The sequence below is a fragment of the Octopus sinensis genome, linkage group LG25 (assembly GCF_006345805.1).
Source record: "Octopus sinensis linkage group LG25, ASM634580v1, whole genome shotgun sequence".
NCBI lineage: Eukaryota > Metazoa > Mollusca > Cephalopoda > Octopoda > Octopodidae > Octopus > Octopus sinensis.
This window is the reverse complement of record NC_043021.1, coordinates 10,544,736-10,557,213: the sequence shown is the minus strand read 5'-3', so window position 1 is coordinate 10,557,213 and position 12,478 is coordinate 10,544,736. Positions and strand designations below refer to the sequence as shown.

Below are 12,478 nucleotides of genomic sequence, written 5' to 3'. Positions count from 1 at the left end.
GCTAAGTTACGGAGACATAAACATGCCAACACCAGTTGTCAAGCAGTGATGTGGGGCACAAACACAGACTCAAGGACACACACACATAGATATATATACATATATTCGATGGGCTTCTTTCAGTTTCCGTCTACCAAATCTACTCACAAGGCTTTGGTCAGCCTGAGGCTACAGTAGAAGACGCTTGCCCAAGGTGCCATGCAGTGGGACTGAACCCAGAACCATGTGGTTGGGAAGCAAGCTTCTTACCACACCTATTCACCACAGGCTTTATTTCAGTTTCTATCTACAAAATCCACTCACAAGGCTTTGGCTAGCACTCTGCATGGGATTGAACCCAGAATCATATGGTTGGGAACCAAACCTCACACCACACAGCCACACCTGTGCCTATTTATAAATGCATCGTGTAATTTTTATTCTTGATACACAGAGGAAGAAACTCTGAATTCTGCTACACCTGACGTAACTGCTTCAAATCATTATCTACCATTTAATCTCCCTCATATTTCCTAATCATAAGATAATCATAGAGATTAGCATAATTAAATTGAAAACCATAACTCATTCATTCACAACTCACTTCATTAAGCAAATTAGTGCATAGAACCAAAGTCTCATTAAGAGTAATCATACACAGCCACAACAAAAAAATGAACAGTATATATTCATTTGTTCATTCTGTTTTACATCTATTTTTCCATAGTAGCATGGGTTAGATCAGAGGTTGTAAACCAGACCCATATAAGATTCTTGGGGAAAGCGAAAGCAAAATCGAATTGAACCAGCCAGGATCCCTGGTCTGGTGGTACGTAAAAAGCACTATCCGACTCGTGGCCGATGCCAGCACCGCCTCGACTGGCTTCCGTGACGGTGGCACATAAAATACACCAATCCGACCATGGCCGTTGCCAGCCTCACCTGGCACCTGTGCAGGTGGCATGTAAAAAGCACCCACTACACTCACGGAGTGGTTGGCGTTAGGAAGGGCATCCAGCTGTAGAAACATTGCCAGATAAGACTGGAGCCTGGTGCAGCCTTCTGGCTTCCCAGATCCCCGGTCGAACCGTCCAACCCATGCTAGCATGGAGAACAGACGTAAAACGATGATGATGATGATGATTAGGCATAGGCATGGCTGTGTGGTAAGAAACTTGCTTTTTAAGGTGGTGAGCTGGCAGAAACATTAGCATGCCAGACGAAATGCTTAGCGGTATTTCGTCTGCTGTTATATTCTCAGTTCAAATTCCGCTGAGATCGACTTTGCCTTTTATCCTTTCGAGGTCGATAAATTAAGTACCAGTTACGCACTGGGGTCGATATAATCGACTTAGTCCATATACCTATCCTTGTCGTTCCCCTCTATGTTTGGCTCCATGTGGGCAATAAAGAAATAAGAAGCTCGCTTCCCAACCACACGGTTCCAGGTTCAGTCCCACTGCGTGACACCTTGGGCAAGTGCCCTCTACTATAGCCTCGGGCCAACTGAAGCCTTGTGAGTGGATTTGGTAAACAGAAGCTGAAAGAAGCCCATCATATATGTGTGTGAGTATGGCAGAAACATTAGCACATATGTGGTGAGCTGGCAGAAACATTAGCACGCCGGGCGACCTACGTAGCCGTATTTCGTCTGTCGTTACGTTCCGAGTTCAAATTCCGCCGAGGTCGACTTTGCCTTTCATCCTTTCGGGGTCAATAAATTAAGTACCAGTTATGCACTGGGGTCGATGTAATCGACTTAATCCCTTTGTCTGTCCTTGTTTGTCCCCTCTGTGTTTAGCCCCTTGTGGGTAGTAAAGAAATATATATGTGTGTGAGTATGTGTGTGTGTGTGTGTATATATATATATATATATATATAAATTAACAGAATGCGATTAAAAAATCCAAGGCTGTGAATCGTTTTCAGAACATTTATAAAGGGAAGGTCTGTTTCCGGGATATTTTATCCTTATGTATCCTTACAAATCACTAATTCAATGTTTCCCATAGGCAGTGGTGACAAACTCTGTCAGCACAAACTTGGAGTGCTTAGTCAAACAAATCAACCCCAGTACATATTTTTCGCCCAGTACTTATTCCATCAGCTTCTTTTGCTGAGCTGCTGTTACAGGAACGTAAACAAACCAACACTAGTTATCAAGTGGTGGTGTGTGGGAGGGAGGGGCAACCAGTCATAAGGCTTTGGTCAACCCAGAGTTGTAGTAGAAGAGTGTGGGACTAAATCTGGAACCATGAAGCTTGTTGCTGTTTGTTCCTTCTTAAGCCATGCTTCGCTCATAAGGGCCGGTTTCCCGGTTTCCTTGACGTATAGGTTTCCCACCTGGATGGGACGCCAGTCCGTCGCAGGTGAGCTGCAAGATGCAGGAGGAAAGAGTGAGAGAAAGTTGTGGCGAAAGAGTCAGCAGAAGTTTGCCATTACCTTCTGCTGGAGCCGCAATGAGCTTAGGTGTTTCGCTCATAAACACACACATCGCCTGGTCTGAGATTCAAACCCGCGATCCCTCGACCGCTGATCTAACCACTAGGCCATGTGCCTCCACTATGAAGCTTGGAAGCAAACATCTTCCTACACAGCAGCCATTCTTGCACCCATGAAGTTTGTGAATTTCAAATATTTTGCATACTGTAGGGAAAACAAAAAGATTGAAATATCAGGACACAGTTTCTATGTCAAAGAGAGAGAAGTGAAAGAAAGAGGTGTGTGTGTGTGTGTGTGTGTGTTTCTATGTCAAAGAAAGAGAGAGAGGGAAAGAAAGAGACAGAGAAAGAGAGGTGTATGTGTGTGTATGTGTGTTGCAGGATGATGTTTCTTCAACTGATAGCTTTGAAGTAATACTTGGAATTTCACAGAATTCAGTCAAATAGGTCAGCTGGTAAAAAGGTTATCAAAACAGACAAACTTCAGCATTAGAAATAACAGAGCAGTGACAAATGCAAGAATAGCATATTTAAAGGAAACTGTTGCAGGCATCAGGAGAGGAAGAACAAGCACACATTGTCTGTCTTCTGGCATAAGGGGCCACTATGTGAAGTGCAAAGAGGCGGCCTCAGAAAGCAGTAAAGAAAGAGGTGCAACTGAAGAAGGACCAAAGAACCAGTCAAATACTCTGCAAGAAGAACAAAATTGGGACCAATATCAGTCAGCTCCAATGGAGTCCCTATTAACGTTATATGGGTTAAGAGCCCTTCTTCTTTGCCCCCTTTTTACCTTCACTTGTCCTTTCCTGTCTTGAAAGTTACTTCATGACCCCCATTGGTGTTGGTGGCACATAAAAGCAACTGGCACACACTGTGCCAGCTGTAGAGACCATGCCAAAACTGTCATGGGGCCCAATGCAGCTGTTTTGCTCATCATCCTGTCATCCAATCTGACTCATGCTAGCATGGAAAAGAGACATTAAATGATGGTGATGATTCCAATGAAGAATTAGAAGAACCAAGTCTGAAACTAAGCATATTTGTACATATATAGGTGCAGGAGTGGCTCTCTGGTAAGAAGATTGCTCCCCAACCACAGTCCCACTGCGTGGCACCTTGGGCAAGTGTCTTCTACTATAGCCTCGGGCCAACCAAAGCTTAGTGAGTGGATTTGGTAGACGGAAACTGGAAGAAGCCCATCTTATATATGTACATATATATGTATGTATGAGTGTGTATATGTTTGTGTGTCTGTGTTTGTCTCCCCAACATCACTTGACAGCCGATGGTGATGTGTTTATGTCCCTGTAACTTAGCGGTTCGGCAAAAGAGACCGATAGAATAAGTACTAGGCTTACAAAGAATAAGTCCTGGGGTCAATTTGCTGGACAAAAAGGTGGTGCTCCAGCATGGCCGCAGTCAAATGACTGAAAAAAGTAAAGAGTAAAGAGTATATGAGGGAGTGCTGAAAAGTTCCTGGCCTTGGGTAAAAAAAATACAAGAGGATCAGTTAATTATGATTTTATTTGACATGTTCCTCTTTCAGATTCACACACTTATTGCAGAGGTCCTTCAGTTTTTCTAAGCCCTCTGAAAGAACTTGGAAAGTTGGGCCACCATTCAGGCCTTTCACAATACCCTTAAAGCCAGGAACTTTTCAGCACCCCCTTGAATGTAATTATATGTGTGCATGTATTTGTGTATACATGTATGTGTGAGAGAAAAACAGAGAAAAAGAGAAAGTGTTTGTATGTGTGAGATAAGGGGAGAGAGAATAAGATGTATATATGTACATTGATGTGTGTATGTAAAAGTTTGCATCCTTCTGAATAACAATTAGCTTACAAACAGAAGCATCATTTTTCACTGCCCTTTAAATCCCCCCCCCCCCATCAACACTAAATTTTCCTCCTCATTAAAAATGCTGAAAGCCTTCAAGTCACCCATCCATTTGATACTTTTTTCAGCTCCACTCTGCATTGCCTAGCTGGTTGGTTGGCTCATTGTAAAACAGTTGTCTGTTTTTATTATGTTCATGAGTATTGCTTGTCCTTGTTGTCTCAGCTGATGTCAGACAGCAGAGAGGAATGAATGAATAAATGAGTGAATGACTGAATGAATGAATGAATACGACAAAAAAAAAAAAAAAAAAAAAAAAAAAAGAAAAAGACAGATGCATGCAAAAGCAAAACGAAAAAGAATTGTTTGCTGCTACTACTACCACAAGCAAGAGAAGCAAAAGAAAAGGAGAATAAAAAATAATCTTTGAAGAGAGTTAACTTTGACTGAGATTCTTCTTTCTGATAAATCATTCGTTATCACACAGTTACATGGAATAACAACAACAACAACACCAAAACAAAGAAAAATAAGAAAAGAAAAAAATATTACTTTATCAAGTAAAAGATAATCATAAAGTTACTATTAACCAATGTCATTAGAAAACAATGCTTTCTCTCAAATGATTAAAAATACAGAAATCAATTTATTATTATTAGAATAATAGTCTAGTGGTTAGGATTCTTGGCTTTCGCCCAGGCGGCCCGGGTTCGATTCCCGGCATGGAAACGCTTATCGTTTATAGGAGCAGGAGTGGCTGTGTGGTAAGTGACTTGCTTACCAATCACATGGTTCTGGGTTCAGTCCCATTGCGTGGCACCTCAGGCAAGTGTCTTCTACTATAGCCTCAGGCCAACCAAAGCCTTGTGAGTGGATTTGGTAGACAGAAACTGAAAGAAGCCTGTCGTATATATGTATATATGTGTGTGTGTGTTTGTGTTTGTCCCCCCCAACATCGCTTGACAACTGATGCTGGTGTATTTACATCCCCATAACTTAGCGGTTCGGCAAAAGAGACCGATAGAATAAGTACTAGGCTTACAAAGAATAAGTCCTGGAGTCGATTTGCTCGACTAAAGGTGGTGCTCCAGCATGGCCACAGTCAAATGACTGAAACAAGTGAAAGAGTAAAAGAGTAGAATAATAATAATAATAATAATAATAATAATAATAATAATGATGATGATAATAATAATAATAGTAATATCTTAACTAATTGATCCATCATGTCCATTTGATTTCAGGATTGTAAAGAAAGACAAAAAAAAAACACATTCCCTTAAAATTTGAAATATGAAAATTGTAAGGGTTGTGCCTATAAAAATTGGTGCATTGGGAACTGAAGCAAAGATATAGATAACTGGTTGAAAGAGATTGGAATAGAATGCCTGTAGAGCTTCTACAAAACGTTTGCCTCTTAGGGAGAGGAAAGGTTATTTTGATCTCTTAAAAGATTATGGATACTTCTAAGGTAACAGGTAGTAACCCGTTACCCACATAAATTCTACCACGAATAAGAATGAACCTGAGTCAAATCAATGATGATGATGATAATAATAATAATAATAATAATAATAATAAATGCCCTGATGAAGTACCAGGCAGTGGCTCTCATGGCTTCTGATCTTAACTGATTGGAAGTGTTATCATGTACATTGTTTTGTCTTGGTATAAAAGATGGGCTACAGCAAATATTCTGCTCAATACCACAGATTTGCTTGTCAGTTGTTTGACCGTAACCAGTTGCGCATGTCCCTTAGTGGCTGACGATATGTGCATCTCTGATCACGAGCAGAACTAGTGGGAGAGCATCATAGCCATGTATTGAGAGAAATTCTTTGAGGTTTGAAGAATTCACCTCCAGAAACACGGGTGTTTCATTCATCATCTTCAAACAACCCTTATTCAAGGACCTTTTGAGTGGGATGGGCCACTCGACCTGAAGAAAATTCTAACTGTGCCCTACCTGCAAGGTCGCGTGTTGTTTATCTTGATATGAAATCACTACGTTATGCATATATGGTTGCGATGCACATACCTGGTGTACCCGTATTAGACAGGTAGCCATGATGGGTATATTGGGCTTCATGTATTTGTACCCCAGTGTCACTTTTATAGCATGCACTGCTCTCACTCAATAATAATAATAAGAAGAATAATCCTTTCTACTATAGGCTCAAGGCCTAAAATTTGGGGGGAGGGGACTAGTCTATTACAATGACCCTAGTGTTTCACTGATATTTAATTTAACGACCCTGAAAGGATGAAAGGCAAAGTCAATTTCGGCGGAATTTGAACCTAGAACCTAGCGACAGGTGAAATACTGCTAAGCATTTCAGCCAGTGTGCTAACGATTCTGCCAGCTAGCCAGTAGTAGTAGCAGTACTAGTAGTGCCAATATTTATAATACATACATTGCTATAAACACAACAGTAGTGAAATTGCTAAATATCAGCAATTTAATAAGATGAATAGTCTCCAAGGCTAATGATGTAACCAACTGAATATTAATAAGAGAGACAGATAAATATTCAGCAGCAACAACAGCAACAACAACAGCAATACCATTAAGACAATTAAAATTGGCAACATCAGCATGAATAATTAAATATTAATACAAGACGACAAATTTCAGATCAGAGACGTAGTCTGGTTAATAATAACTTTCAGCATTAAGTCCAGAAATGAAAGACAAATTTAGACTCCAGCAGCATTTGAACTTAGACTGTAAAGATATGGAAGTAAATAGTAAGACATTTACTCTAGCGCACTACCATCTCTACCATGCCACTTAATCTCTACTCAGTCATTTCTTATTTCTTTACTGCCCACTAGAGGCTACACAAAGAGGGGACAAACAAGGACAGACAAATGGATTAAGTTGATTATATTGACCCCAGTGCATAACTGGTACTTATTTAATCGACCCCGAAAGGATGAAAGGCAAAGTCGACCTCAGCAGAATTTGAATTCAGAACATAGCGGCAGACAAAATACCTATTTCTTTATTACCCACAAGGGGCTAAACATAGAGGAGACAAACATGGACAGACATAGGTATTAAGTCGATTATATCGACCCCAGTGCTTAACTGGTACTTATTTAATCGACCCCGAAAGGATGAAAGGCAAAATCGACCTTGGCAGAATCTGAATTCAGAACGTAGCGGCAGACAAAATACCGCTAAGCATTTCGCCCGACGTGCAAATGTTTCTGCCAGCTCACTGCCTACTCAGTCATTTCTGCCACTCCACTCACTTCAACTATCATTTAACCAATCCTGCCCCTCCACTCATCTTAGCCACCACTCAACTATCTATGCCACTCCACTCACCTTAACTGCCACTCCACTCATCCTAACCATCACTCAATTATCTCTGTTGCTCCACTCACTTTAACCACCACTCAACAATCTGTCACACCTCTCACCTCAACCATCTCTTCCACTCCACTCATTCTAACCATCACTCAACCATCTCTGCCACTCCACTCACATTAACCACTACTCATTCATTTGCCACTCCACTCCCCTTAACCACCATTCAACAATCTGTCACTCAGCTCATTCTAACCACCAGTCAACTATCTTACCCTCCACTCCCTGTCACCCCACTTAACCACCACCCAACTATCTCTGTCAGTCCACCGTCCATTTAGCAAATATTAATAACATGGGTATGTGGGTATTTGAAAATTCCCCCCACAGAGTGACGATTGTGCCCTGCATAGTTACAGGTCGCCCTTGGCAAGGCATAGCACCCGTTCAACTACCCTGCCAGGGAAATAGCTAATTCCTGAGACTGTAGCATGGCAGACTGTGAAAAGTAGCAAAAGAACTCAACTGAGCCAATGGTGCTTCTTACATTGATGCTGAGAGGAGGAATCCTCGAAGATCAATGGTCAAGATCACCAAGCTGTATCAAGGGAATAACTGTAACACATTCATAGAGGTGGCAACCACAGTTTTGTAATCAGCTAATGAAAGATTAATGACTTAATTCCCAATTCATATTCATAATAATGGAAGTGGATGGTGACAGAGTGTCATGAGAATCAGCAAAAGCAGCGAAAAAAAAAAAAGAATTTTAGAACAGAGACACACGACAACACATCTTAGAAAAACCAAGCTCAGTATTGGTACTATATTTTTAATGACTGCAAGAAAAATGCTTCATTTTAGTATTTTATTTTAGTTACCCACAACTAGTACAGTAAATCTTTGAGTATAGTCTGCCCTTGAGTATAATACACAGGGGATTTTTAGGGGGCTGTACCTCTAAAAAACCTAAACCTTGTGTATAATATGCACCCCTTCTCTAACTTGAGTCGTGCGTAATTAAGCAAGCAGCATTTAGTCGAACAAACACTTCCACGCATGCGTAGTACAATAATGGTGATGTTCTTAACTGTTATATGGGAATGTAAATATGTTTGCAAATTGTTTTTGTTACATGTTATTCTGAGTTCTGAATACTTTTATTTTAATAAATGTTGCTTACTGCGAGTTATACATGATTCTTTTATGACTTCATTGCTTTCAGGCTTAGCTTAAGGTATTTTTGCGCCCGACATCACAAAATGCGTCTGAATAAACATTGCCGGACAGCAAATAGAGACTCAGACATTGCTTAGAAAATATTTTTTCATTTTTAACCTCGTATATAGTACGCACTAGGGATTTTGACCTTTAAATTTTGGGGAAAAAGTGCGGATTATACTCGAGGATTTATGGCACTTATTTTAAGTTACTCTGCAATTTGTACTTTGTTGACTTTATTAAACAAAATCCAGAACAACTACTAAATTTCAATGACCCTAGTACTGTTTCTGCTCAATTCCCTTTTAACACTAGTATTTCTATTATATATTTTACTGACACCTGTGCTGCTATTTTATTCCAACCCCACCCCCAACCCCCGCCCACTTAACCACTGAGCCATGCATCCATAGCTTTATAATGGTCACATGTCATTACCCACTGGTTTTCCTCTTCTCTCTAGCTGGGTACCTCTCAAAGATAGATCTTAACATTTAGCACCATGTGTCACTTACTTTTTCCCTTTACAATCTTTGTCACTTCATCAATATGTGGCTGGACAGTTATTGTTCACCATCTACCATATATATCTATGTAGGGCTTAGTGGCTAGCATGTTGGACCCATGATTGTAAGGTTGCGGTTTCGATTCCTGGACCAGGCAACGTGTTGTGTTCTTGAGCAAAACACTACATTTCACGTTGCTCCAGTCCACTTAGCTGGTATGGGTTGTACGGCTTGACAGGAACTGGCAAAACCAGGGACCACATCAGGTTCCGTAGTCTGTTTTGGCGAATGCCCTCCTTAACACTAACCACTCCACAGGGTGTACAGGGTGCTTTTTATGTAGCACCATCACCATCAGTGCTTTTTACATGGCACCCACAGCAATACTATATATGTGGAGGCGCAATGGCCCAGTGGTTAAGGCAGCGGACTCGCGGTTGTAGGATCGGGTTTCGATTCCCAGACCGGGCATTGTGAGTGTTTACTGAGCGAAAACACCTAAAGCTCCACAAAGCTCCGGCAGGGGATGGTGACAATCCCTGTTGTACTCTTTCGCCACAACTTTCTTTCACTCTTTCTTCTATTGGCCTGCTCGCTTAGCCAGAGGGGTGGCATCATTTGAAGGCTAAAACAATGCAAAGCGCATTGTGACCAGCGATGTGTAGCAACACCTGATAGCCTGGTCGGTCAAAGTGATATATATATATATATAAACATATATACACACACACACACACTCTCACACACACATATACATACACATCTGTCCATATGAATGAATACTTGTATGCATGTGTGTGTATCTACATATTTTTACAAGATAGACATCGATCTTGTATCATTACATACACATTACCAGTGTTACACAAAATATCTCACTGTCTACATGATGCTTATATGCTACAAATGCCAAGGCTACACATGAAGAATAATGGCATGTATAATGCAGCAATATACATTTATACATAGGGTTGGAAAACTGACATTGGAACAAGACCAATATTTATAATATCCATCAGGGTTGGACTGAGCGTATTAAGAGCCCTTGGGCATAACTGTCTACTGGGTCCCTTAGCATTAATATCAGTGGAGTTAACATATAGAGTGCGGGCCCCTCAGAGATGCAGGCCCTCAGGCAGTGCCTGATTGACCGATGGCTCAGTCTGCCCCTGATACCAATGATTTCCAATAGAGGGACAAATGCACACATCATTGCTGTTCATAATGATATTTCCTTTATTTCTATAAATGAAGCCAATTTTTTATGTTACCAGACATAGCTAACGAACCCTTTAGCATTTAACCCTTTTGTTACTGTATTTATTTTGAGATGCTGTGTTTCTTTCAATTAATTTTAAATATAACAAAGAATCTAGTAAAATAACTTAGTTACCATCAAGCTAGTGTTAGGAACATAAGTTGTGATTAAGGTTTGGTGGAAGGTTTTAATTCAAAACTTATGAAAACAAGACATTTGTACTACAGAGCCAGAGGCAGTTTCAGCTGGGTTGGTAACAAAAGGGTCAAACCTGCTGTATCTGACCCAAACATCCTACATGTATTATGTGTATTATGTTCAAATTTGTCAGATCTGACCTTGCACACCTACCCTACAATGTTCATTCTAAAAATAAATAACCACATCATCGAAATCTCAAAACTATGAGATAACACATGACTAATTTTTTAAAATGTGAATAAATAAACATTACACATGAAAGAGTAATCTAAATTCTAAAAGGTTAAAATGATTCCAAGAGATAAGTGGCATTTATTCCATTGATTCGGGCCTGGAGACAGGAAACACCAAATCAAAACTTAATGGCTATAATTCCTTCTTTCTTGGATTTTTAGACAGGTTATTTGTTTTCACTCCAAGACAAAAGAACTGGAAATTTACTTTAATAATCATGCATTACTTTTAAAAAGGTTGGGATACAAACAACATACAAAATTTGAAAGTGGGTCACAAAATGTCTGCTAGGATCTTTAAATTTTCAATTTGTTAGAATTACTAATAAAGCAATTGTAACAATGGAGAAAAAAAAAAAATTGAAGAGAAAAATCAACAAAAAAACATGATTTTTAGATGAGTGGATACAACAACAGTAACAACAACACAATACTAAAACTAATTATCACTGTAATAGTTAATTATTATAGTGATAATAGAAGCAGTTGTAGTGAAAGCATGTCTGAGGGGAGGTCGGTCAGTGCGTGTTACAGAACAGATGAACAAAGAAATAACAGCCAAAAACAGGAAACTACAAAGAAGGTAAAGCAAGACCATGTGACAAAACCAAAACAGAAAACAAAAAAAAAAATTTCTTTTAGTGAAACTATTTGTGAGACACAACGTGAAGAGTAAAAACAAAATATACAGAAGTACAAAAATAATAAAATCACTAAAATAAACAAAATTTAAAAAATACTAAAAGCTTGCAAAATACTTTTTTTTTTTTTCTAATTTAGTCACAAGGCAGCATATTTGGGGCAGGATTGCTTAAAAACTGACCCCAGTATACTACTGATAATTATGTTATCTAACTTCCACCCCCGGAGAGATCAAAGGCAAAACAATTCTGGACAAGATTTGAATTTGGAATCTGAAGGGGTGTAACTAAATGCCACAAGGCATTTAGTCTGATGCTGTATTGATGGTGCCAACAAGACAACAATAAAAACTAAATATACAGATAAAAATACATCAAGCTGGAGAGAGACTAAAAAAAAGGAAATGGTACATGGCGGTGATAGTAAAAGAACTGAGGCTAGCAATCTACGGTTGAAGGGAAGTTGCGGAGGGAAGGGAGAGAAGGCAATGGTAAAAAATGAGAAACAAGTCTATATAAATATATATATATACACATATGTATACAGAAAAGAAAAACATGCTTTGATACTTACAGCGACTTTAGCATCTTCCTACCAATAAATATTAAAAGACTTTCACTTTAGCAACAATTCTTCAGAAAAAATGGTTAGATTTATATATTTCACACACAAACCCAACCATATACACACACACACTTACACACCAAACAAAATCATGCACATATGCACAAACACAGAGCAAAATCACACACAAAATGCACAATTATTTGCATACTCGCACAATAAGCAAATCATATATACACCAAAAAGTAAATCATGTACAGCAACATACATACACACCC

General features: G+C 39.5%; 1 protein-coding gene across 5 annotated transcripts in view; it reads right to left on the bottom strand.

Moving 5' to 3' along the window:
- The window catches only part of LOC115224576 (arf-GAP with coiled-coil, ANK repeat and PH domain-containing protein 2-like), a 310,532-nt gene that overhangs the window by 180,387 nt on the left and 117,667 nt on the right, over window positions 1-12,478 (bottom strand). For all 5 annotated transcript variants that reach the window (XM_036513288.1, XM_036513289.1, XM_036513290.1 and 2 more), the window contains exon 5: window positions 12,210-12,227. In XM_036513288.1, the coding sequence (XP_036369181.1) occupies window positions 12,210-12,227 (18 nt within the window). The remainder of the gene's footprint in view (window positions 1-12,209; window positions 12,228-12,478) is intronic.